At 36.7% G+C, this 27,532-nt stretch overlaps 1 protein-coding gene across 7 annotated transcripts in view; it reads left to right on the top strand.

Moving 5' to 3' along the window:
• The window catches only part of Trps1 (transcriptional repressor GATA binding 1), a 233,451-nt gene that overhangs the window by 64,519 nt on the left and 141,400 nt on the right, over window positions 1-27,532 (top strand). For all 7 annotated transcript variants that reach the window (XM_029469683.2, XM_029469682.2, XM_029469681.2 and 4 more), the window contains one exon: window positions 4,522-5,125. In XM_029469683.2, coding sequence (XP_029325543.1) covers window positions 4,522-5,125 — 604 coding nt within the window. The remainder of the gene's footprint in view (window positions 1-4,521; window positions 5,126-27,532) is intronic.

Here is a 27,532-nt window from a genome sequence, read left to right on the forward strand (position 1 = left end):
TGATTGTACTGAAAAATAGATATTTATGATATTTACTTAATTATCAGGAAATCTGAAAATGCCAAGTCTCCTGAACATCAGTTTCTGAATTAGTAAAACCATGGTAATTATAGTGAGATGAGTGTTGGTTTTATATATTTTTAAATAGTGCCTAATACATCAATGCCGGGAATACTTAGATGCAGACATCATTTTAACTTGAAAACTGCCACTGTGAAACAGAACAATACTAAGGATATTACACACCATGGAGAAAAATAATGTGTAGAATTTTTTATTTTTATTTGTAATCATTAATTATGAAAAATTCCAGAAATGCCCTGAATGTATGCAGCATAGTTATCTGGGACAGGGCATGTTGCCCAGTGTGAGAGTACAAGGGAAGCTCAAGGCTATAGGTTTAGTCTCTAGTTCACCAAAACAGATATGCAAACAGACATAAAAGAAAAAGAAAATAGCTAGCTAGCCTTCGAATAAGAACTTTAGGCTTGATTTTCAGTTTATGACAGGTTTTATATTGGTTACTATTTGTTGCCTGCTTTTTTTGTTTGTTTTGTTTGTTTGTTTTTGTTTAATTTTTTGAGACAGGGTTTCTCTGTATAGCCCTGGCTATCCTAGAACTCACTGTGTAGACCAGGCTGGCCTTGAACTCAGAATTCCTCCTGCCTCTGCCTCCCAAGTGCTGGGATTAAAGGTGTGTGCCACCACTGCCCCACTGGAAGACATATTTCTACTTTGAATACTTACATATTAGGGCATATCATCCTTTTTAAAATGAATTACCAAGTGGAATTTTCTAGGCAAATGGAATGGACAGTTTAACCTATTTGAAGATGAAGTACCCTCATTATTAAAGATAGTTACTACAAACTACCTATTAGTGAGACTATTGAAACTTAAGCAATGAGCAGGCCATTTCTTCCCAGTAAGACCAAATGCACCTCACTTTTAAAGTATTTTGGCACATGTCTATAATTGTAAAAAAATGGTAGGTGAAGGATCATAAGGATAAAGAACATTTTCAAATCATCTTCCATAGTGAGTCAGCTTGTGCCTCATAGAGAACACACTCAAACAATATTGAGCTGATTATCTATTTTCTGGTTTGGATCTGCCTTTCAAGAATTCTCACATCTTTTCTCCATTATTCTAAGATATCAGTATTGTCAATAAGCATTATAGATGTTGATATCAACAAAGTAGCCTCTGAGAAATGACCAGTGCTACTCGATAACAGACCTACTGATCTATGTTTAAATTAAAATATTTTCTCACCTTCATGGACCCTACCTGTGTCATAATTTATCTGTAATTGTTTGAGCCTGTAAAGTTTTATTGATTAGCATTCATGATTTTTTTCATTTCCTTTGATTACCCCTTTATTCACTGTTGAAGAAAAACTATGGTCTAAATTCCACAGACTGACTATTGATATTCAGGAAGAAAGTGCCTTTCAGGAGATACATAACATCAGTCACTAGAAAGAGAGTGTAAGAGAGGAAAGTGAAGCATTGTTATTGCTGTTTTTAGTATAATAAGACTGGCTTACTGTACAAATACAAATACCATTTGTTTCATTTACAGTTCTATTGCTGTGTCAAGGCACCTCAATTAAGGCAACTTAGAGAAGAAAGAGTTTCTTGGGGACTTAGCATTTCAGAGGTTAGAATTCATCGCTAATATGGTAGAGACCATGTTACCAAGCAGGAAACTTGATGTTAAAACAGTGTCTGAAAGCTTACATCTTCATTCAGATATATGAGGCAGAGAGAGAGAGAGAGAGAGAGAGAGAGAGAGAGAGACAGACAGACAGACAGACAGACAGACAGACAGACAGACACTGGGGATGTCTTATGACACTGACACACCTCCTTTGACAAGGTCACACCTCCTAATCCTTCCCAAACAGTTCCACCAACTATAGACCAAATATTCAAGGAAATGAGCCTATGGAGGCCATTTTCACTCAAATCACTCTACCATTAAGAGTTTTGTCAAATATATAGTGGTTTTTTTGGCTTGATTTTTTTATTTTTTTTGGAAACATTCCTGATCCTGTTATGAATTATGAAAATCCAAAGAACCCCTAGCAGTGAATGAATTAATGGTATTTTTGGGGTAAAAGCTAACTGCACGTTGCAATCTCAGAAGGACACTGAATAAATAATTTTATATCATGTGAAAATTCTATGAAAAACTATAAAACTTTTTCTTTTCACAGCAATTTAAACTTTTCTATAGATAGTTTATTCTTGTTTTTTTTTTTTTTTTTTTCTGGAAAGAAATGATGATTTAGATGTTCATACTTTGGAATGACATCACATTTGTTATTGTCCTCATTCTCTTTTCTATCCCAAGACATTTTGTAGTCGCCCCTTTATTGTTTCATTTTGTCAGTAATTTTACTTATTTTAAATCATTGCGAAATGTTTATGCTTTCGCATAGTGAAAAGCAGAGTTTTAATCTGGGAGTTAGAAATCTTGGGACATTAACTGTGTGTAGACTAAATGGGTAAGGCACCATTTCTCCACCTTATTGTCCATCAATAAACCCTGGACTTGAGAGCCTTGTTTTTTTAGTGTTTCATCATCAGACATGCCTCATAACAAGATACATTTATCTATCCAGAAACTATTATGTAGCCTCCCCTGTATGTTTAAACCGTGTTTATCATGTTCCTCTCTCCCTGGTGGTCTTCTTAGGCTTGAAATGTACCACCACCACCACCAATGCATTAGGGGGCCCTTTGGATTGGCCAAACTGTTTCCTCTTTGTTATTTCTGTCTACAGTGATTTCTTCTTTATCCAAAACTTGCCAAAACATGCTCTAATGTCCTTTGATTGCTGGTTTTATGTCAGCTTGACATAAAGTATAGTCACCCAACAGGAAGGAATCTCAACTGGGAAAATGACTCCTTAAGATCAAGCTGAGGCAAAGCCTGTAGGACAATTAGTGATTTCGTTTGAGAGTCCAGCCATTGTGGATGAGGACCCACCCCTTATCTGTCGTCCAGTGTTCTAGAAGAAAGCAAGCTGAGCTACTCATGAGGAATAAGCCAGTAAGCAGCACCCTTCCATGGCCTCTGCATCAGTTCCTGCCTCCAGGGTTCCACTTTGAGTTCCTCTCCTGACTTCCCTGATGATGAATGGTGATAGTGAAATATAAGCTAAATAAACCTTTCCTCCCTAAGTTGCTTTGGTCATGGTGTTTCATCATAGCAGTAGTAAGCCTAATTAGGGCACCTTCTTCTGGAAAGGACCGCTCCTTCTTGGCCTTTGGAGTTATAGACCTCCCTCAGAAAGGTCCTTCACTTTCCTAAGCAACCCTCATACTATCACTTTTACGTCATTCTTTCCACACATCATTCTTGTACCTACATATTTATGTATAGTGAAGCTTGCCATCCTGACTAGCCTGGAAGTGCCAAGGAAGCAAGGACTGTGAGTTCCTATTCTACCTGGATGTAGCCAGGAGCTGGCAAAGTGATATATTGATGATTATCTACAATTGGATTAACTTCAAGTGATATCTCATAGAACTTACTACGTATTTTTGTTGTTGCTGCTATTTTTGTTGACATATGAAGTAAGTAAAAAGCGCTTCGTAAGATATTTGAAGAGTTAAGTCAGGCTTTTTAATCAAGGGAAAAATGCTTTATTGAAAAAAGTTCTGTGCTTTCTCAGATTTTTTTTTTACAGTTAAATATATTTTTGAATCAAACATTTGTCTTAATATGGTTGTTTTCTCTTTAACAATGGAGATGTTATAAAATCTAGCAATGAGATCTCTTTGTTTTATGACTGTTAAAAAGAAAGCACACACATGAACACATATACACATATGCAGGATCCTTTAACAAATATATCTGTACAGCGATTGACATGCTTTTTGATACCCAGCAGATACTTAGTTTGCTCAGTTTTTATATCTGTCTACAGATCCTGTAATTCTTTTAGAAAATTCTTGTGTCAACACATTGTACCTTGTAGATTATATAGATCAGATAGCCTTATTCCATTGACTAAATTGATTCAAGTATATGCTAGAAAGTAATATTTAATCACAGAATATTTTAGCATATTTTGGAAAGGTATAAAAAGGAACTCAGTGTTAAAAATGTCAATGTATTTATAATGAGACAGTGCCTCAGTTTAGGTTAGATAAACAAAAGTGGAAAGGCCATTGGTTAAATCATGAATAGTGACTTAAGTAATTTAGAACTGATGATTATCAATAAAGATAAAATGAACATCAGGTGATAATGAGACTAAATGCCCAGTTCTAATGGTAATTAACTGCATCTCTGTGTGTGTGTGTGTTTGTACTAAAGAAAATTCACATTCCTAATGGAACTGAAAATGCCTGTTAATTTAATTTTAATTTCTGAGTGTTGACAATATTGCATTTCTTTCAACTTCTGCCTCATTGCATGAGAGAAGTCAGGTGCATGAGGACTATTTTAGCACAGAGCATTCCCTTCAAAATTCTGACTTCCCATTGACTCTTTTCTTCCTTCCAGGAGAGCACACAGCTGCTATAAATGTCGTCAGTGCAGTTTCACAGCTGCTGACACTCAGTCACTATTGGAGCACTTCAACACAGTTCACTGCCAGGAACAGGAAATCACTACTGCTAATGGCGAAGAGGGTGGCCATGCCATTCCCACCATCAAAGAAGAGCCCAAAATTGACCTCAAGGTCTACAGTCTGCTAAACCCAGACTCTAAAATGGGAGAAACAGTTCCCGAGAGCATAGTCAAGAGAGAGAAACTTGATGACAAGGAAGGGCTGAAAGATAAAATCTGGACTGAGAGTTCAACTGATGACCTTCGTGGTGTGGCTTGGAGAGGGGCAGACATCCTACGTGGTAGTCCATCCTACACTCAAGCAAGCTTAGGGCTCTTGACGCCTGTGTCTAGCTCCCAAGAGCAGACAAAGACTCTGAGGGACAGCCCCAATGTTGAAGCTGCCCACCTGGCACGACCTATGTATGGCTTGGCAGTAGATACCAAGGGCTTCCTGCAAGGGGCTCCTGCTGGCAGTGAGAAGTCTGCATCTCTTACCCAGCAGTATCCTGCCTCCGGAGAGAGCAAGACCAAGGATGAATCCCAGTCGCTGTTACGGGTAGGAAGGTTTCTTTATTTAAAATAATTTATTCCAAACATATTTTGTAAGCTTAGCCTAATGTATTATGTGGTGAAATTAAATAATCTGTATTGATGCAGTGATATTTTGTATGCATGAAGGCCAAAGGAGCAGAAAGTAGCTCTTAGGGGCTTGTGCAGTTCACGTATACAGTCCAAGGTAGGCAATTACCTATTTGTCTTTGCTCTCAGCGGTGATGAAGGCTTGTTAACCATTCTTGGTGATTATGCAAAGCCACAAAGCTGCCTTTGGAGCAGGGAGCTTTCTGATCCCATAGAGATGCTCAGCTGTATTCGAATAACGATCTGACGGCTAAACTTTAAGGTGCTATGATACAGTACATAGTTGATAAGGGAGGTTAGCAGAGATTAAGACAGTAAGAATGGAAACTCCTGGGCGAGGTGCTAATCTGGAAAGCAGCATTTCTTAATACACACACACACACACACACACACACACACACACACACACACTCGCCAGTGCCTGTAGTTCAGTTGTCAGAAAGAATGAAAAAGATGAACAAAATCTAAAAATGAATGGTGCACTTACTGCCCAGAGATGAGCTCCTTGTATTTAATACTCTCGGGGTCTGGTAGGGATGGAAAAAGCAGGGGTGCGGGTGGCGAGGGAATGAAACTGCATCTACAACTAATCTTTACTAGTGTGTTCCTGCAATGTAGACCCAGTGCTTCGAAAACTTACTGTATCTTTTGAAACTTCATGAGCTCCCACATGCTGTGTATGGATTTTGCTCGAGGTAGAGAGCATCCTTCAGCATTTTACCTCAGTGCTGAGCAAGTTTAATAACTGCTGCATGGTTTTGAAACTATGTCCCGGCCCAGAAGGTAGGATCAGAAACTAACTCACTTTACAGAAACACCTGATTAGGAAATGGAGTCCGGTCTGCTCAGGGCTTTGACATCTAGGTCTGAGAAGAACCTCTTGGCTGTGAATCAGCTCGACTGCTCTGTTCTCACTTCAGATTCCCTGAAGCCTTCCTGAGGGTCTCCGGTGTCTGTGGAGTAGAGCTAAAGAATGTCCCTTGGAGGTGACACAGATAGTTAGGAAAGTCATTACTTTCTTCTGCCTGATGTTAAGCCCTAGAATTAAGCCTTGAATATAGAAGAGGGGAGTACCTTGTACCATCAAGAAATGAAGCCTTTTTCTTGTCATCTGGCAGGAGCAAATGTTCTCCAAGTAACTTTGGAAAGAAAGAAAACAGTCCTGTATCCTCAAGGAACATGCTCACCTCAGGCCACTTCCATTGTAGAACAGTAGGTAGATGAACCTGTATGATGTATAGTATAGCTTTTTTAAATTACATCGTGATTTTGGGGGGAGGGGGGTCTCAGAGGCCTTTTATGGTTTCTATTTGAGAGGGAGAATGGTGTTTGTTATATGTGGTATTGGTGTCCATTGACACTTAACAATAGTGCACACTTGGGTGGTCTCCTTCAGATCACCTGAGCCTCCTCCTGGCTTCCTTTTTCACATCACTGACATTTCTGCTTGGCTCCGAGTTGTTCTAATTTTTTTAAACTATTTCCAGTGTGTCACCCTTCCTGCCTCCTTCCAAGGACTTGGAATGATATACTTATCATTTCAGTAGTTGATTAAGCAGCAGACTGAAAGCCCTAGCAGTGTTGTGATCAGGAGGATAAAACTTCGCAACACAACTCCTTCTTCTCAGTTCCTTTACTTCCTGTAATTCCCTGACTGCAAGTTTCCATTGCACCATTTCAACTGCCCTTTCACTTCCTCTGCATTAGCTGCTGACGTAGGAGAACCTCAGCACAACTAAGTCTTTAATGAACGCCTCAATGCCTTACCTTGGGATTTAGGAGTTTTAAAGTCGGCCGTGCACTTCATTTCAGAGTATAGGCGCGTGCACACCTTTTACAAGACAGGCTCATTCTTCTGCGATGTTAATCAAATGTGAATCTTTAAGAGTTATGCTTTGTGTTATAGTGATTCTTTGGGGGAATCTCTAATTCTATTAAATAGTTGGAATAGAAAGAGTGGGCCAGCTTGGTTCATTGTGCAAGCTTTGGCTTGATTTCTTAACTGAATTTCAAATTTTTGATCTGTAATATCTTCAGGAGCTTTGAGAGAAACCTGGTCACATTGACAAGGGGAGAAATTTTTAGTTGAGAAATTGAGGAGATTTGTATTCTCGGTGGTGGAATAGGAGACGCTTCATTGTCATAGCAAATAGACTGTCGGTTCATTCTGGTAGGAAGTGCCCTGCAGAGTATGATTGCCATGCTTACGAAAGGCAAAAATAATGCAGCTCTTTGTATAAAACCCCAAACTAGTATCATGTTTATAAGTGCAGTGTAAAAGTGTAGAACTGATGGGAGTGAGATTCCGTGTTCTACCTATGGTATAGGGAAGAGCATTAACTTTGGAGTTTCTGAAGCAGAGTGGAAGGAACCTGGGAAGTGAGCTTCTCTCCAGCCTGTGTGTTTACTCAGAGTAACCATAGTAACATACTTAGGACATGGAAGTCGTTTTGTTTTGTTTTTGTTTTGTTTTGTTTTTTCATTAGTTTGATCAGTACAGCAGCATGCAGCATAGTAAGCTAGTAAATGCTTTTATAGAAATTGCTATTGCCGAGAGAAAAAAAAAAACAAAAAACAACCAAACAAACTTTAAATCATTCTGGCAAGAGGTACAGACTGATAGAAAAAGTCAAGTGCAGAAAGGTTGTCCTAGATTTTCGGATCTAGAATGTGTTGGCTTAACGTAGTTCAGGACTGTTAAGAGATGAAGACATTTTCAATGACTAGGCCAGATCTATTTCGGCTTCTTTTATAAAGCATGTGACTATAATGCTGCTTTCAGGATATTCGTTCTCTGAGGACACATTTTATTTTATTTTAATTAATTAATTTATTTTTGACTGGGTCTGTGGTAAAGTTTGCTCTCTTCCTACAAGTACAGAAGGAAGCACTCCAAAGGCGCCTCCTGTTCATATTTCTTTCATCAGCACCGGCCCCCTATTTCCTGTTCATGTATTTGCTTGTTTTTATTTTTTCCCTTTTGTTGTGTCTATGTCTAGAGCAGTACCCGCCCTTTTTGGGGGCTCTCAGGCCATTTGCTTATGTATGTTCTCATTTAGTGAATGCCCTTCTGTTTCTGCTTTGTTATGCATGGTAAAGACATGTAAAGAGCTCTAAATTACTTATGCCACCTGTGAGGATCACTGAGCTCAGATGGTGACAAAGGACACATTGGCTTAAGTTTTCCCTTGTAAATCACTTTTGAAAAAGTCAGACTTTTCATTGCAATCAGTATGACTTATAATGTCTTTGAGTATTTTGTGAGTTTGAAGGAATAGTAAAGATTTTTTGGTTAAGTAAAACGTTTGCTATATTTTTGATGAAATTTGCTACAATTGTTCACAGTTATATGCACAATTTGCTTTTTAAATGGAGTGGTCAGCAAAGTTTAGTAAATACAAAACCAGTGTTTTTACTTATATTTCAATTTGGCCTCATGAAGAACCTATAAATATTCAACATTACCTATGCCGAATTGGGATTATCAATTAGTTACATGTTTTAAAATAGTTTTTCCGTCTATATTTAAGTGGTGGATTATGATGTTGATTGGCCCATGCACAACTTTACACCTGTTTATCTGAGCAGTGTATCTATGCATTTACTTTTAGGGAAACAAATAACAAATATAATTGTATTGATCTTTTTTTAATTCCTGTTTTATCCTTCTGGATTTTATTCATACACTAGAATTTTTTAAAGTTATTTTTGTGACATAGAAATCATTCAACAGAAAAGCAAACAAATAGGGAGAGGAAAAAAATTGGACCTTAAATATCACGATTTGGCCAGTAACAAATGGAGTTTTAACTGAATGAAGCAATGGCCCAACCAGAGGAATTCGAATGAATGAGACTTTAAGAGGAAGCAGGGCATGTCACCAGCCAGACTCCAGTCAATCATTTGTGGAGAGACAGTGTCCTGGTTGCATTTGTAGACACAAATTCTTCCTTAGGTTTGAGCACTCAAGCTATTAGGAACTTCCTTCAGCCCACAAGGGGAAACTGAGTCATAGTGGCATTGATTTGGGGTTTGTTGCTTCAACATCCTTATCAAAGTGTTGGTTTTAACATCTACACCCTGCACCGATTTGGCATTTTAGTGGAGACTTTCAGATGTGGGCCTCTGGGAGTTGAGTTCCGTGGCAGGCCACTACCTGTTCAAGGCGAGCCTGCAGGAAATCCAAACATCTATCTCTGACCCAGGATCTGCTTGCTGCCTTCTTTGCAGCACTGCTGTGTGGCTTAGTTAATTAATGTTTGTCAGCTCATTCGAGGTCCTCAGATTCAGAGTGCCTGATAAGCAAAAGTAGCCTGATTACTCGCTCATCTTGTAAATGTGATACTGAGGCAGTACAAAGCAGACCTTCTTTCTCTTTTTCTTTAGCAGTGTTAAATTTATAGCCTAGAGGCTGCTGATACCGGAGTCCTTTCAGATGCAAAAATGTTCTTTTGGAAGCAGCCATGCAAACAAGCCCCCATGATGAATACCTTAACAACAACTGACACAAGACCTCAGGAACCTTTTTAAACTAAAGATGATCTCAAGTGAAAAGAGATATTTATTGTTGTGCTTCATATTTAATGAAAACCCCACCATCATACAGGAAATACTGACTTACTGTCTATGTAAATAACCATTTCCCTCAGCATCTTTGAATCTTTTAAACATGTATAGTCTCACAGGAACAGGTGAGGTTCTGTCAGAAGCACATTAATATATTACTTTCCTATTGGAAAAATAAAACATAATCCTTACTATTTATCCTATCCAGATATTGTATAATTCTTGTATAATTAGCTGCCTGTAATTTGTATTGATGCCTTGTTTTGGGGGAGAAAGGGCTGACAACTGCTAGAAAAATTTATGATATAAACTCAAATTTAGTTTGATATTTTCAAAAATAAAGCCTAGAAATTGAATTTAGTGCAAGTAATAGCAGGCATGGCCACTTTAATTTTATTTACTAAGGTAGCTTTTTTTCTTCTTACTAGTCATTAATAATTTGCAGCAAAATATAATTTTTTGATGGATATAAAGGAATGGGATTACCCATAAACAAGGTTGGATTTATTAGTTTTACTATCGAGGATTCTAGTAACCTAATTTTATTTTATTTAGCTCCATTGGCTGAAATACGTTTTTTAAAAAAGTATTCTCTCACACCTAAAACATGCTTGGTTATAAACTAGACTGTAAAGTCTGGCGTGGATTCCTAGACCAGGGGAAGCAGATATATCTTCATTCACTGTAGTCGATATGAAGCGGTTTCATTTACTTCAGTATTTGTAATTTCCTGTTTGACTACCCTTTGCTTGGCTCCCTCATTCTCCTCAACCCCTGCCCCTGACTGTCTGAGGCAGTAGATACCAGGAGTTCCAAAGGGAACCATTGTTGAGTTTGTTTAGTTGTAGGAGGGGGAAGAATATACAGGTGACCCACATTTTAGCCATACAGAGAGGTGCACAGCGAGGAAGTGTGTCAGCCATCAGACATATCCTGATGTGAATCTAGCTTATCCAGCCTTTTCTTCTCCCAGTAACTAATTTCATGGGTAGACTTTACATTAAATACCATACTAAAATAATATGTGATCATTTTGGATTTTGTTACTGTTTTCACCAAAAAAAAGTAAAACATTTTCTTCTTCAGGATTTTTTTCTCCTCTTGGTTTAAGAGCTTAAAGGTTGTTAAGCAAAGCCCGTTACGTGATTGGTCTTTCAGTTACTCAGGGAAGCGTGGCAAGGCAGGGTTCCTACCTTGGGATGTGGTATTAGGATGAGGTATTTTCCAGTGAATCTTCTAGTCACCTCCTTCCTTCCTTTGGGAGAAACAAATGACATTATAGATGCTGATTTCTAATAGTAACTTTGCAGAAAAATTCTATAACATTTTGTTTTATAGTATATTCTGTCTGTGTTGCCAGTGCTGAGAAGTGAGAAAAAGGCACCTTGATCTGTTTTTATAATTATAGAACAAATAAACTAAATTGAGTGTTTGATATTCTTGTCCAAGTTGGGGTAGAAAATGCCTCTCAAATATAATTTGACATGTCAGCTTACCTCTTCTTTTAGTTTTTTTAAAATTTAACTTAGGCATATTAACTGGGAAAGGGTAAATATGGACATTTACTTACTTGTACTTTCAAAGTTAACCAGAGAATATTAAACAAACACGTTTTTGAAATAAAATATACTTAATTTTCCTACATTTAGAAAGTTGTAGATACTGATTATTTCTTAAGACATGATGGGTGTGGGGATACCAGCAATGTGTTTTTACTCTGGGTTTTTAGTAAAGTCAGTAATTTATGTGGAGAAATCATAAATTCCATGATAATATGATATAGTGAATTGCATTCATCTGTAATGTTACATTTCATTTAAGTTTTTGTATTCAAGACTTATTCTTGACTATGCTTTAAAAAAAGGTCTTGGTAGATAAATGACCCGTAAAATAATCTCTTCTCAGAGAATTAACTTCATGAACTTAGCTTATAATCCAATATATCATGAGAGCAGCTCTGTAGCTGTCTAATTGGAATTCTCACTGAAGAAGACAAAACCTGCAATGCTACTTCAAGGAAAAAAAAAATCATGCTCAGGAAGGCATTAAAAATGAAAGAACTGTTAAAACATAGGCAGCTATTTATAATTAATGACTAAGCAATTGAAACTTTAACATTTCAATTTCTATTACCTTTCGGTTAATTTATTAGGGCATTAATGCCATCATATTAATTAATCCAAAATCCTTGAAGTTCAAATTATTTCTGTTCCTTTTATTTAGATGAGGAGATGAAGGCAGTGGTTTTACTTAGGTTGCCAGAAGTCACAGTGCATGTCAAGGCAGAGGTGACATGCTGCCTTGGCTGTCAGATCAGAGTCCCTGCGTAGCCTCTCCTGCCTAAATTTGATTGCTAATAAGTGCTTGGGGGACTACACTCACTTTCAGGGTGAGTTTGCTCTTCTGCACACCCAGCAACTTATGTGTATATGAATAATATTGAAGTTCTGAAGTTTTGAAAGTGACACATGTCTATTACAAAGAGGAGAACTGTACAGAAAATGAAAACCATGACGGTACTCCATTGCACCCCAATGCACAATTTTCTGTTCATATTTTGGCATCAGATATATCTTTTAGGTACACTCACATATTTATTTTATTGAAACATAGGACTATGTACCCTATCATTACATAGTTTGCTTTTAAATTTAACAATGTGATGTGGAAGTTTTTACTTGTTCATAAAGACATGTCACAATATTTGTTTTAAGGCCTTATTATTATAGCTACCTATATCATATCCTTAATGAATTCACTGATGAACATTTAGACTATTTCCAATTTTACTTATAAAGAATACTTAAAAGCTAGGCCTCAACATTCATATCAGTAACACCAGCACTCAAAATGTTGGGGCAGATTAATTCCTATGGAGCTCAAGGACAGCTTGATCTACACAGTAAGTTCCAGGCTAGCCTAGGCTACAAAGTGGTGAGATTCTGTCTCAAAAACTAACTAACCCATCAGAAAAACAAAACAATCATAAAAAAGGATGCATAATTCCCCTGTATCTATCACTTTTCATTTCTTTGATATAGTTTTTATATAATTCATAAGTTGTATGATAAAATATGTCTAATAACTAATATTATTTTGCTCACTGTTTTTTAAAATGGTCCCTTTCATACAGAAATTCTCTAGTCATAATAAGCATGGAGAATAATATGCAGTAAATCCTTAGGGATAGGCTGCTGACTTATAAACGGAGTATTAAGGAAGATAAAAAGAATAAAGAGAACAACTAATAATTTGAGATATCAACTTCTTAATGTCTTTATGAATATACACACATCTACTACCTAGGTTTATCTTCAGTATAGTTTATAGCTTAGTTATTAGACATGTTTAGTTTTAATCTTAGTCAAAATTTATATGTGTCATTCAGATAGAAACAGTCCCTGAAGATTAGCTTATCTTTTTGTGTGTGTGTGTGTGGGGGTATAGCCTCTCTCTCTTTCTGTCTCTCTCTCTTTCTGTCTCTGTCTCTCTCTCTCTATCTCTCTCTCTCTCTCTCTCTTTCTCTCATGTAATTTTTTGGAGTCATATTCTGGCTACCGTTTCCCAATTTTGGTGAATCTTGTTTTCCTTAGATACATTTCGAGTGTATCTATGGACAACTGTGTGGGCTGGAAGGCATAAGAAGACAGAACTCTAGATTTGTTCTTTGAAAGATGTCTATCTTTGTTGTCTTATCAGGTATATACTTCTATTCCATTACAAATTATTTCCATTATGAGAGTATCAGAATACCCGATCTGATGTCTACAGTCTTAATGAAGTACTGGAAGGAGAAAAGCATGAACATTTCTAAACTAACATTGCATTTGCACTTGTTATTTGCTTGAAAAGAATTACAGAGGCTCAGACCATTCTTAATTACATGTTCACAAAGATATGCTTCCTACCAATTGCATATATTTAAGTAAGGTATGCTAAACCAGTCTTATATTTAGGAACATAAAGATTTAAAGGTGCTTACATTATTTAGAATAATCATTTGCCTTTCAAAGGAGAAAGTTCTTTATACAGAAATATAGCCTTTTAATTTATTTGTAAACTTTTAATTTGTCTTGCAAAAAACAGTACAGTTAAAGGCGGTGTTGATAATCTTTTAGAATATTCATGTTACTCTTGCCTAGTTCTTGTTTTTTCAAATTTACAACAGCACATGTTCTTATTAATGAGGGAAATTCCATATATTTTGTTTGAACAATATAGCAAGAATAAATAAAACATGGATTGTATGGATGATTTCTATGATATGCCAATGGCTCTTTAGTTCTCTGTCACCACAACCTTTACACTATGTGATATGATTCCAGTTGGTTTATGTAAGAGTTTGCTTCAGTGTCCCATAAAAGTTAAATATATCTACCAAGCTTTGAGATACTGTCCTTACATTAAATAGTCCTCTAAACACCTGCATTTGTGGCTTTAGAGTATGCACATCACATCATTGGGTTTTATTTATAGGTGAATACTAACTCATGATTCTACTTCTCATTTCCTGCTTTCTTTCTTGTTCTTCTGGGCATCATGGTGGGAAGTAGATTGTACTGTAGGAGGGTACATTTTGTGTTATAAACATAATTTGTGACGAAGTAGTTCCGTGACCCTGGAGGATTCAGCCAACCCTTATGTACCCCATTTCCCGTGCTTTAGAAAACTCTAGATCGTGGATATGCAGTTTGTTAAATTGGGCTGTGTCAATTTCCTGTTGAACCGTAAAACTTTCTGATGAATGAATTAATCAATGGGCAACAGAGTTATAAGACACAAACCTTATATTTAAGCTTAATAAATCTGAAGAGAGATTAATTTATCTGAAATACAAATTGAAATATGGCTTTCATCTAGTAGCTGAAAACTTGTAAGGCATCAGTAACTGTCACACACAATCTGAAACATGAAAAAAACACATTGTTTAAGCTTAGCATACGCACCAAAAGAATACTCCTTTGTAAATAATCATGTTGCAAAAGAGTCAGACATTTAGAGGCTGCTCTATGATTTGGGGGCCGGGGGGGGGGCAGAAATATACACAATGTGAAATAAAGTGACCTGGTGGCAGAATGACAGGAAAAAAAAATTGTATCTTTAGTTGCTGGTATTGAGCACTGATGCCTGTTTTGTTCTCTGTCAGATGTACTGATCAGAAGTTTAGATGAGGAAACTAATTTTAGTAGGTGGGGTGCAAATTTCTTAAGAGTCCATGAATAGACTCTAATCCCAGCTGTTTCATTGCAAATATAAAAATAAAATTGGCTGTGAATCACTCAAACCCTGTTTAATGGGTGTGAATAATTCAGTTTCATCCCACTGAAATCTTGAAACTATAAACCTATCTTAGTTCTTTATGTTCTTTCAGAGTTCATATCTCATTATTCGGAGATGACCTATTTGAAGTATGGGTGGTCATAATGAAAGGGGCCATATTTCTAATTAGCCCCTGTGGTTTTCAGCCTTGCTGGTAGCCTCTAGCTTGAGGGTAAGAGTAGAGATGAAAAGGTCTAGGCATAACTAAGAACAAAACATAGGCAGATTAAATTAGTAATTCTCAACATTTTTCTCTCAATAAAATATAGGTTCATTATAGAAACGAAGAACACAGATATTCAACGTATTCAATATATCTTTGTGGGTACGCACATGTATACACTCACAAAGACATATGATTTTCCACTTTGTATTTTTATGTTTATTATTAAAATACCATATGATTTTATTTTAGAATAAAATATAAACCTTTTTGAAAGTCAGCATATATTCTGCCTCATCATATTTACAGTTTTTCTAGTAATTTTCTGTATTTGTTCTGGAGAAAACGATCCATTCCTTGTAGTCTGACATTTCCAATGTTTATTACTCTAAGCATTGCAGCATCAGATGTCTTTGTAGATCAATAATTGCATCTTTCCTGTGATTTCAAATAGTTGGATTTGGTGTCCCTATAATTCAGCTTGTTTGGGAGATGACACAGCAGAGGCTTTTATTGGCAAGTATAGGTCACTTTACCAGACTATGTACATATCTATTCCTCGGAAATAGGAAAGCTTTATCATTTCTGGACTTTCATTATTTAGGATTGTCACACCGTGGTAGAAACCCTAACATTTTCTTTCTATGTTAATAGAGGGGGAAAGTTCATAACAGTGAAAATTTGGAAAATGATACATTTTTGTAGCACCAGCAAAGTCTCTCAGGTGGCCATCTCACATTTGTAATTGAAAGCTAGAATTGAAAACTCCATGTCACCTTGACATATAGTTTATGTAATAGGTAATTATACAAAATGAGACCTAATGTTATAAACACACAGGGATTAGTTATTTCCTCAAATGCTTCTGAAAGAAAGTAAATTTACTGTGTATGTGTGCACATAAAAAATTGTTAGGAATGCTTGATGCAATGTTTGGCAAATCAATTGGACTTTGAATATATAAATCATTTTCGAACTTCGTCTGGACAAGTCTATTTTGTCTTCTTTGGAATCTCCTATATGAATTTATTATAAGCATTAATGTCCAATATTAAAGGAGAGGAAAGAAATTCATTTTATATCTTACCTGTATTTGTGTTGTTTATTCTAATTATACTGCTATGGGTAAAGCCCTCTTAGAATTCATATCTATTTGTGAAATTTGAATGCATAGCACACATACAGATGTATTACTATAAATACCTTGGTTAAGAATTTATTTTCAGAGATCCAAAATACATTAGAGTAAACTCATCTAGACTTAAATAAATCTACCAAATTTAATGAGAACTGTAGAACCCTTTCTTCTTATAGTGGTATTTTTTGTCTTCCAATAAATATTAATGCAGTTCCTTAAAAGATAAAAAGGTAAATAAATAAGCATTCCCACCACAAGTAATATTTATAGGAATATGTGTGCAGATCAACTGTGATGCAAAGATAAGTTTTCATGAAAGGCAGAAAAAGTAGGAAGTGACTTTATGAAAAGTATAACAGGTTACATTCAGATAAAAAAATAGTGTTTACAATTAATTTTTGTCCTTGTTGCCAACCAACAAATAAAAAGATCCTAGGAGCAGAAATGGCCCACCAATTAGAAGTACATATTACTCTTATAGAGAACCTACTCTTGGTTCCCAGCACCCTTGTTGTACAATTCAATCATTTTTAATTCCTGGGCATGGCTGTCTAATACCCTCTCATGAACTCTCTGGATACCAGAAGCCCTGTTGCATACATACAGACACACATAATATGAAATAAGATGTATTTAAAAATATACCATATAAAACAGACTAGGCTTTTTAGTAGGTGAATCTGAAGACATGGAAGACAAGCCATAAGGAAAAAGACTGTGAAAACTCAGCCTAACACTTTGGTTTTCAAGATCTGGAAAAACTTAACAGAAATTATGTATAGTATAGCATTGTATAGGAAACTAATACGTGCTATATAGAGAAAATTTTTAAATGCTTATTTGGTAAATTTCAAAACAAAATAGTACAGGGTTTGTTTTGTTTTGTTTTGTTTTGTTTTGTTTTGTTTTGTTTTGTTTTTGAGCCTAAAGATTACTGGAGTAGACTTTCAATTACTTCAGTGCAGTCAGTGTTTTACGTATGATGGTTGGTCAGGACTCGAGATGGTAAGTTTGTGATGAGGATTCTTAATAAGTTGTCTAATCCCTTACTTTCCTCTATCAGTTATAACATGAAGCCTTCATAAGACCCTGATAATAGAAATAACTTCTATATGTATTCTTACATGTAGAAGCTTCAAATTAGGAGAGTTTATATCTGTGAGTAACCAAAGGTAACTTCCTATTTCTATGGATGGAAGAGATAATGAATAAGAATAGCCAACAATGGAGAACCATGCACAGGGTGTTAGTGGTGGTGACAAATTTGATTGTCAATATCAATGTATGGTAACCCTGTTAGCAGAACTCCAGAGTCAAGTGAGGGTAAAATTGCTGATATTGTACCTATAAAAATTTAAGGACATCCAGATTAACTTCTTTCTCTCTCTTTCTTTCTTTCTTTCTTTCTTTCTTTCTTTCTTTCTTTCTTTCTTTCTTTCTTTCTTTCTTTCTTTCTTTCTTTCTTTCTTTCTTCCTTCCTTCCTTCCTTCCTTCCTTCCTTCCTTCCTTCCTTTCTGTCTTCCTGCCTTCCTCCCTCCCTCCCTCCCTCCCTCTCTCCCTCCCTCTCTCCCTCTCTCCCCTCCCTCCCTCCCTCCCTCCCTCCCTCCCTCCCTCCCTCCCTCCCTCCCTCCCTCCCTCTCTCCCTCCCTCCCTCCTTCCTTTCTTTCTTTCTTTTACTTTTCAGATTAAGTTTCTAATGGAGGGTGAATATGGATCTGGGAGTAAGTAGGTGAGATGTTAGGAATGAATAAAATCAAAATATATGAAGTTAGTAATGAAGTAATACAAATAAATTAAAATATTTAAGGATAAAACATTTTGTTTTATTTTACTATTATCCCTTCAAAGTTTGATGTCTTCTAATGAGAGATTGAAATGAGGTGTATCCTGATAGGACAAGAGATGGGGAGGAAGTTGGGGAGGTAGTGAGAGGTGACATTTTAATTTGGATACATTATGAAAAAGAAAGTTATTGTATTAGTTAGGGTTTTACTGCTGTGAACAGAAACCATGACCAAGGCAAGTCTTATAAAAAACAACATTTAATTGGGGCTGGCTTACAGGTTCAGAGGTTCAGTCCATTATCATCAAGGTGGCAGCATGGCAGTATCCAGGCAGGCATGGCGCAGGAGGAGCTGAGAGTTCTGTGTCTTCATCCAAAGGCTGCTAGTGGAAGACTGACTTCCAGGCAAGTAGGGTGAGGATCTTATACCCACACCCACAGTGACACACCCATTCCAACCAGGTCACACCCATTCCAACAAGGCCACACCTTCAAATGGTGCCACTCCCTGGTCCAAGGATATACAAACCATCATAGATATGTAAAAAAAAAATATTATCAATAAAAGAAAAAAGATAAAAGAAAAAGTAAATATTAAAATCTCCTTTAATTCTTTTTTTTTATTACGTATTTTCCTCAATTACATTTCCAATGCTTTCCCAAAAGTCCCCCATACGCTCCCCCCCACTTCCCTACCCACCCATTCCCATTTTTTTGGCCCTGGAGTTCCCCTGTACTGGGGCATATAAAGTTTGTGTGTTCAATGGGCCTCTCTTTCCAGTGATGGCCGACTAGGCCATCTTTTGATACATATGCAGCTAGAGTCAAGAGCTCCGGGGTACTGGTTAGTTCATAATGTTGTTCCACCTATAGGGTTGCAGATCCCTTTAGTTCCTTGGGTACTTTCTCTAGCTCCTCCATTGGGAGCCCTGTGATCCATCCAATAGCTGACTGTGAGCATCCACTTCTGTGTTTGCTAGGCCCCGGCATCGTCTCACAAGAGACAGCTATATCTGGGTACTTTTCAGCAAAATCTTGCTAGTGTATGCAATGGTGTCAGCGTTTGGAAGCTGATTATGGGGTGGATCTCTGGATATGGCAGTCTCTAGATGGTCCATCCTTTCGTCACAGCTCCAAACTTTGTCTCTGTAACTCCTTCCATGGGTGTTTTGTTCCCAATTCTAAGAAGGGGCACAGTGTCCACACTTTGCTTATTTATAATAGCCAGAAGCTGGAAAGAACCCAGATGCCCCTTAACAGAGGAATTGATACAGAAAATGTGGTACATTTACACAATGGAGTACTACTCAGCTATTAAAAAGAATGAATTTATGAAATTCCTAGGCAAATGGATGGACCTGGAGGGCATCATCCTGAGTGAGGTAACACAATCACAAAGGAACTCACACAATATGTACTCACTGATAAGTGGATATTAGCCCAAAACTTAGGATACCCAAGATATAAGATACAATTTGCTAGACGCATGAAAATCTCCTTTAATTCTATAGAGAATAATAATTGCAATAATTGTGTGAGTGCATCAAAAAAGAAAAGAAGTGAAAAGGAAAATATCTAATGGATAATTGAGAATGCCACCCCTTTTAGAGAGCAGATGGAGTGAAGGGAATTCAAATGAGTTGATTTTCATTTAATTGTTGAGAACTTGCAAGCCTAGTTTGTACAAAATATCCTAGAAACACTAGCAACAGAGACAGACAAGTTGTAGACACAAGGGTTTTGACTTGCTCATAGACTAAGAGGAGAGATAATATTCAGTAGATGGTTCAGTAGCTCAGCACAAAAGGCAGATATTGAGGTCTCCTGGAGTAAATCAAGTGTGGTTTAGAGGACCTTTAAATTTTTTCTTAATTAAAATATGATTAGAGAATTTCTCCAGTTTTCTTTCCTCCCTGCAATCTTTCCTATGTAACCCAGTCCATTTTGCCTCATGAAATCACTGCCTCTTTTTCTTTATTTGTCAGTATTACATGAGCTTGTGCCTGTGTGTGTGTGGGGGCGGGGGGCATGTGTGTACACTAAAATATATAAATACAATTTGCCCAATTTGGGGTTACTTGTATGTATATGATATTATTTCAGGACTACTTTTTATACTGTCTACTTAATGCACTCATTAAGTGAAGCGTCTGTGGAATTGCGTGTTTTTGGGTATTGAAAAGTAGTCTTTGGGAAACATGAAGAACAATCAAAGAAAAGAAATCTAAACAAATTAAATATAGTCAGAGTTTCGTGATTCCAGCTAAAAGTAATGTGTGAACCCCACTTTTAGGGAAGGATGCTGTTTTGACATTTTCAAGTTTAAGCTCCTCTGTGTCTGTCTAAGTAAGTTTCTTCCTAATTAATAGAGTTCAGAAACACCACAAGAACATGTTCACTCATGTGTCCTGCTATATGCTAACCCCAAAGAAAAGTTAAGTAGGGATCTTTAGAGAAGAAGGGGGATATTAAAGTATAACATAAACAAAAATAACATTTTTAATTGCGTGAATAAATGTTAAAGAATATACACAATCTTTCGTATAGTCATTTAAGATGTCTACCATATGTACTTTGCCTATTTGATTGATACACTGTATAAAGAACTGTCATAATTATTTTCCTAGATTATTGTTCTTATTTACTGATTATTTCTTTTAGATTTGACCTATTGCATGTCTTATTTGATGTATTGTTACTGAGAAGAAAGACAAATGCTTGGCTCTGACATGTCACCTGTTGTTTAATGGCTAAAACTGTTACATATCATAATACTGAATTACATTAAGTCATTTTAAAAGCATTCTACTTCCTTCTTTGTTTAAATTCCAACAATCCCTAGGATATTCACAGGGTGGTTAATGGAAGTCTTGATTAAAATCTTCCAAGCTTTAAGGCTTTCAGTTCTTGTAAACAGGAGGGATCTGAGACATTGGGCTCATTATGTCTTTTTATTAGCCTATTTACCCATTTAATGTTAACAAAAAAAGTCAAGTTTTTTTCTTTAGTTTTGTTGTAATAAATACAAATTAATGCCTTTAAAAAAGTCAAGCACACTCCATTGTGTGATGATCACAGAATTTATGGTATTTCTTTAAAAAATTCTCTGAAGACATATTCTAATTATTTTAAAACTAAATGAACTGCCTTGGGTGTACCAATTTTCCATGATTTACAGTAGGTCTTTTAAGTTTTATATCTAGACTGCTTTTAAGTGGCTCTTTCAAAATATGCAGGACTATGAACCCCACACACTGATTGATGTATTCAACTTGTACTTGCTTCGTAATATCCAACCAAGCTATAAGTAGACAAAATCTTTGTACATATGTAATAGCTGTCGTGGACTCAAGTTTTATATTTGGGCTCAGAGCATAGATTCCATGACCAGTTCAAACACATTCTACCTTTTTAGGGCTGGATGCTACCACATGACATTTTGAGATGCACTCAAAATTTCTGGCCTTTCTAGTTTTAACTAACAACATGGAGGTTTTAATTATGCAGTGGAGTGAAAAGAGCTCCTTGAACTGTCTGGTCCTTACCAATTTTATGTTTCACTTAATGCTGGGTTTTGTCTGGGTTTTTGGACATGAAATGAAAGCCTATTTAGGTAAATATGTATGTGTGTGTGTATGAATGTGTGTATATGTATGTGTGTGTGTGTGTGTGTGTGTGTAAGAGTCTCCTCTGAAAGCTTATTTTATTTTGATGAATTTGAGATACAGTGGAGCACAGTTATGAATAGTGCAAGTAGTCGCTTTTACATTGTAGATATTTTTGAACTTTCCTCCTGTCACATCTTCGAGTACTTGAGTTCTCACATGCTGTGCCATGTTTATATTTGTGCTTCATGCCAGCTCTGTTATTCTTGCCCCCCCCCCCCCCCCTTTAAGTTTAGAATCAACCAATTGCTAATTGAATAAAATTGAGATGTCCATATGCATATTTCAAAATGTAGAAAGCCAGTTTTAAATTTTATTTGTGTGTGTGTGTACACGTGCATGTGTGTAAGTCTGTAATGCTAGTAAGGAAGGTAGAAGAAACTTCTGCACGCTATATAGATCCAGGAACAAACTCAGGTGAACAGCATTGAAAGTAAGTTCTCTTGTCCATTAAGCCACTACACTAGACCACATTTTACTTACTGTGCAAGGCTGATCATAATGCCTGTATAATTTTTTATTAGTTTATAATTGCAAGTTTAATTATATTTTAATTTTCCTTAAGACTGAATGATTAACAAATAACTTATGTGGATTCTTTTTAATAATATACTATTTTAATATGTTACTAAGGAATAAGAAATAAAAAGGTTATTGTAGTGATTCTGAGATCACATAAAAACACATATTATTTGAGTTTTAACAGAAGACTTTTAAGTTGGAATTTTTTTTTTTTCTTTTTCTGGGGAAGCCGAACTCTTAATGCTCACAGAGTTTTGATACTGGAATGCAGAGAAGCGATGTTTAGGCTTTCAAAAGATACAATGAGTCCTAAAAGATTTGTTCTTTTGAAAAATGATTAAAAATTCATTCTCTTCACACGTATAACTTATAGAAAGGGAGTTCAGGAGCTAGGGATGACTTTCCTGGTAAAGTGGCCATTGCCCAGGTATGAAAGCCTGAGTCTGAGTCCTTGTCACCCATGTGAAAAGCCTATGCACCTTGCATTTCCAACTAGAGATGAGACAATCCTCTGTGGCTCACCCATCAGCCAGCCAATGTTGCCAAATTGAAAGGTGAACCCAGACACAGTGAGAGTCTTTCTCAAGAAATGAGGTGGAGAATGATTGAGGAAGGTACCAGATGTCAACTCAGGTCTCTACATACTCTCATAGATATACACATATGTAACCAGACACATACATATAAATTACATCCACATGGGAACATGCATTCATGCATGTACACTCTCATACTCTCTCTCTCTCTCTCTCTCTCTCTCTCTTACACATAGACACACATATTCATATATACACAATCTAGATTTCACATTTGTTGAATTTAATCAACCTGTATCATAGCTATATTATTAGTTTATCCAAGATATGTTTATGTCTGTTGAAACTAACATGTGTAGGGAGGGTCATGATTCTTCTGACCCTTCCCTTCTAAGGAAGGAAACCATGGTACAATGCTAGTCTCAAGGTAAGTACAGATCTGCATGGGGCTGTTTATCTTAATCATTTAGAGATCAATTAGAATCTAAGGCTTATAGTAAAGAAAGTAAGACAAACCTAGAAAGACTTCAAGAGATTCCCTGACCTCTAGAATGCATCCACACTGAAAGACCAACCTCATTATCCTAATGCCTTTGCCTAGATGAGATGAATAAAGGAACCAGTTTGCTGGACTGGGAACCCTATAGGCTGCATCCTTCCACCCTGATCAAATTCTGAAAACATTGTGGAGAAAGGAGTTAGATACATGGATATAAAGTTGGCAAATTATTATATTATGCTTTTTACCCCTCATGCTGTGCTGTGGCTGTATTTATAGCCTTTCTCTGGTATTATGTTCATTTCCTATCATTATTGGAATCTGTGTCAAGAGTCTAGATTTATGAAAAATTAACCAGTTCAAGAAAGCCTTTTGCTAAGACCTCTCTTACGGAGTTATTTTCTTTTGGGTGGTTTACAGGGATGATAATTCCTTCCATCATTTAGACATCATGTAGTAAAAGTCATTTACAGGAAATGGAACTCCACTTTGTTACTTTCTTCACTTAAAGGCTAATCTGATTAGCTTTCAAACATTTGTTCTTCTTCTCCTTCTGCACTTGAAGTATGCCTATGGAAGGCATATGGATTTAAACGGTGTATTGCCATCTGCTGATAAGGGAAAAGTGAGCCGCTAAATCAGACTGGCAGGCAAGTCTATTTCAGTAGATGCTATTTCAATCTGGAATGCTGTAGGAAGTCTTGGAGTATTTTAATCAGGATTATATTGATGTGTACTCCCACAACAAGTAGAGTTGTTGATGTAGTTGAAGTTGTAGGATCCTTAGGTTCTTATGTCTATAGAAAGCTGGGGAACCATACGAAATTTTAATTCCATTAACTATGGTGGGTTTTTCCCCCCTAAAATCTTTCTGAGGTATTTTTTTTAAAAGCAATGACACATTTTCTTTTTCCAGAAAGTAAAACATGAAAGATAAGCCTTTTCAGATAAATGAACTAAAACTAAAAAAAAAAAAAAATTGTTCTTTTCTCATGATGTTCACTTGTTGAATATTTTAATGACCCACTGTATTTTACAAATGCAACAGCTTTGTGGAGTTTAGAAAAGAGTAAAGGAGACTCACCATTAGGGTTACTAAATGCTGATCTGTAACAATGAGAAAGAAGGGGAGCAGCTAGCTGATCCTTTGAGCAACAACATGAAGGTAGGCCCTTGTAACTTAGTTATAATATGGAGCTAAGTTTAAGGTCTCAAAAGAAAGTACACCTGGTTGAAAAGTCTCTATCAAACACTCAAAACTCCACATCCCTTTGATCTAGTTTTTATGTCTACTTCGAGTACTTGCTGCAGTAAGAAAGAGGGCTAGCATGCCTCTGTTGCCTTTCCAAGGCAACAACAGGAAGTGCATGCACTCGCACCAGCTTTTCAGATTGTGCATAACTGTGGCTCCTCCACCCAGCTCAGGAAGTATCACTTCTTGGTCATTGGTAGCAAGTGGTGTGTCACTGGGCAGTGCTACTTGTTCCAGGCCTGTGGAAGATTTTTATGTCACTTGGAAGTTTTAAGTCCCTTTCTCATATTTATTCCAAATTTCAGTTCCCGCATTTGCTTTCAGTATGTTCTAGATGCATAGGAAGTTTTGGGACGGAGGGTTATAATTCATTCTTACACTTGTAACTTGGCAATCTTTCATTATACATAGTGTTGTCAAAATGTTTTGTTTCCAGACTCTTCTTGGCCTACTTCCTAGAAGAGGAATTTCTGTGGTAAAAAGCTATGTACCTGCATGTGTGGGCACATAATGCCAGATTGCTCTCCTGTGTCTAATGTCAGCCATTGATTAGAAAAGCCAAGGTGTCCACTCAGAATTTTGTTAGGGCGCCAAAGCTAAGCAAGGACGATAGAGACAGGAAGTCAACATGTGGAAAAAATATGTCTGTAACTAGAAACTCTTATGCTGAGTATCACTGTCCAATTGATGTATTATTCCCTTGATAGCAGTTATTAGAACCACTAATTTTCAACATGTGGTGAATCTTTTTTGTCCATCCATTTCTGAACTTGGAGCAAGCACATCTTGGCTGTCAGTGATACATGCAATTTGGTAGTGATAACCAGACTTTTCTTTCAGTGGAGTGAACTACTAAAACCATTAAAAATACTAAGAAAAAAATAGACATTCTTTCAGATGAGTTAAGGCATCCTCGGTGATGTAGGATAACTCTGGCACAAAAATGTGACAGAGATATGAGATGTAAAGGAGAGATTGACTTAGAGGTGAAGCAGGGCTGGCTTAGCATCTTGAGTCAATTTTTCAGTACTCATCTTTTCATTCACAAAACTATTCTGATGAAGGTACAGGAAGCGATTCAATTTTGATTACTTAAATTTTGGAAAAAAGTATTTATCACAAACATTTTTTTAGAAAGTAGAGCTATATGGTGTTTCCAGATTATTAACCCTTTCATGGGTGCCATGTAGCTTTACAGAGTGTGTGAAGACACATGCTTTGTGGCTCACTGCAGGGACAATGTCGGTATCTTGAACAATGAGTGCTGAAGTGATGGCATTCTGGTTCCTTCTTCCTATTTCCCTGATTTCTAGAACATGTTATCTTTTACATTTTTTTTCCAGACTTAAAAATGTCACCTTCCCCCTCAAGAAAAGAGGAAACAGGAAACACACACACACACACACACACACACACACACACACACACACACGAGAAACCTCAATCACTTAAGTGCCACACAGCTTGGGCTTATTTTGGGGTCTATGGTTAGTCAGACTGGTGACTTCATGATGTAACCAAACCATCTGTCTGAACTGGTTGTCAAGGATCCTCTGTTTGATGGACGTTTGCCCATTATCTTCTAAGCCCTTAAGTCAGTGGGCACCATTAGCCAGAATCTCATGTTCTCCACAACAGCACTTCCTTGCCCCAAGTAAGTACACATATACATATCCTAACCATAAATGATGCTTTGGGTAAACACGTATGTCCATAGTTCAGTTCTAGCTTGCTTCAAACATTTGAAAAGTAAAAGTGCATGACTATGCAGGTAGCATAACTCAGATCAGAGCATAGAAATTATTTCCCTTACATTTGCAAGCAAATGGTTAGTATTTCTTATAGTTCAGTGAGATAAGACATGTTAACTTTAAGGAAAATCAGAATTATGGTGCATGACGTTACTTATTTCTTTACACTGTTATTTTAAATGCACCACATACCTCAGTTGCTAGAACAATTACTAAAGTTCTGTCAGAGGTATATGGCTCCTTTTCATAGGACTACTGTCTCAAACAGGGCACGGGGCACCTTGGAAAGACAAACTTCTACATTTTCATCAAATTGCAGACACTGAGTTCATCTGGCAGATTAAAGAGTTACTACTTAGTGCTTTGGGGAGCATGCTATTATACATGTGGAAATATAGGCTTTTCAAATGGAAAAAAAAAAGCAAAACAGGAAAACTCCCCATGCATTTAGTAATTAAATTAGAAAAATATGATCATTTTTCCCCCCAAAGCAACCAATAAGAGACCCATACTACTGTATTTATGACTAGTGTCTCTATAGGAGGAGGCACTTTTTGTGCTAATCTCTTCATTTTTAGAGGCTATGTATGCTGTCAGCCTTTACCAACAGAATATGGAGTTGGAATTTTGCAAATAGTTTTGAATTTCCTTGACAGCTAACTTGCCAAGTGCTGGTGTTGGAAAACAAGGACTTGTGAGAGCTGTTTGAACTTATAAAAGCAAAACCACCTGTCACCTGAGGCAGTCCGTTCTCGCCCAGAAAACAGGTCACATTGATCTGTGTGGGTTGGCCACTTTGTCAGCAGAAGTCCCTGTTTCACACCAGAGGGTCACAAATCTGCATAAGGATTCAGCATCATAGCTTCACATTCAACTTCACTCAGATAAGCTCTTCTTAAATTATACAGAGAAAGTAGGGGTTCCTGTGCGCCCTATGATCTCCTGTCCCCAGGGAAATTGGCTTATTAAAGTAACTAGTCTTTATATACTTAAGTCCTTTTTTTAAATAAGCTCAGATGTTTACTGTAGACTTCTGTTAATATAGAATATTAAGATATATTTGATATTCTCTGGTCTTCTCTTCAACATTAAGAGTATTTTCCATTACTTAAAAGCCGATAAAAGCAAGC

This window comes from Mus caroli, unplaced genomic scaffold (assembly GCF_978045245.1).
Source record: "Mus caroli unplaced genomic scaffold, Mus_caroli_1 scaffold_16, whole genome shotgun sequence".
NCBI classification, from domain to species: Eukaryota; Metazoa; Chordata; class Mammalia; order Rodentia; family Muridae; genus Mus; species Mus caroli.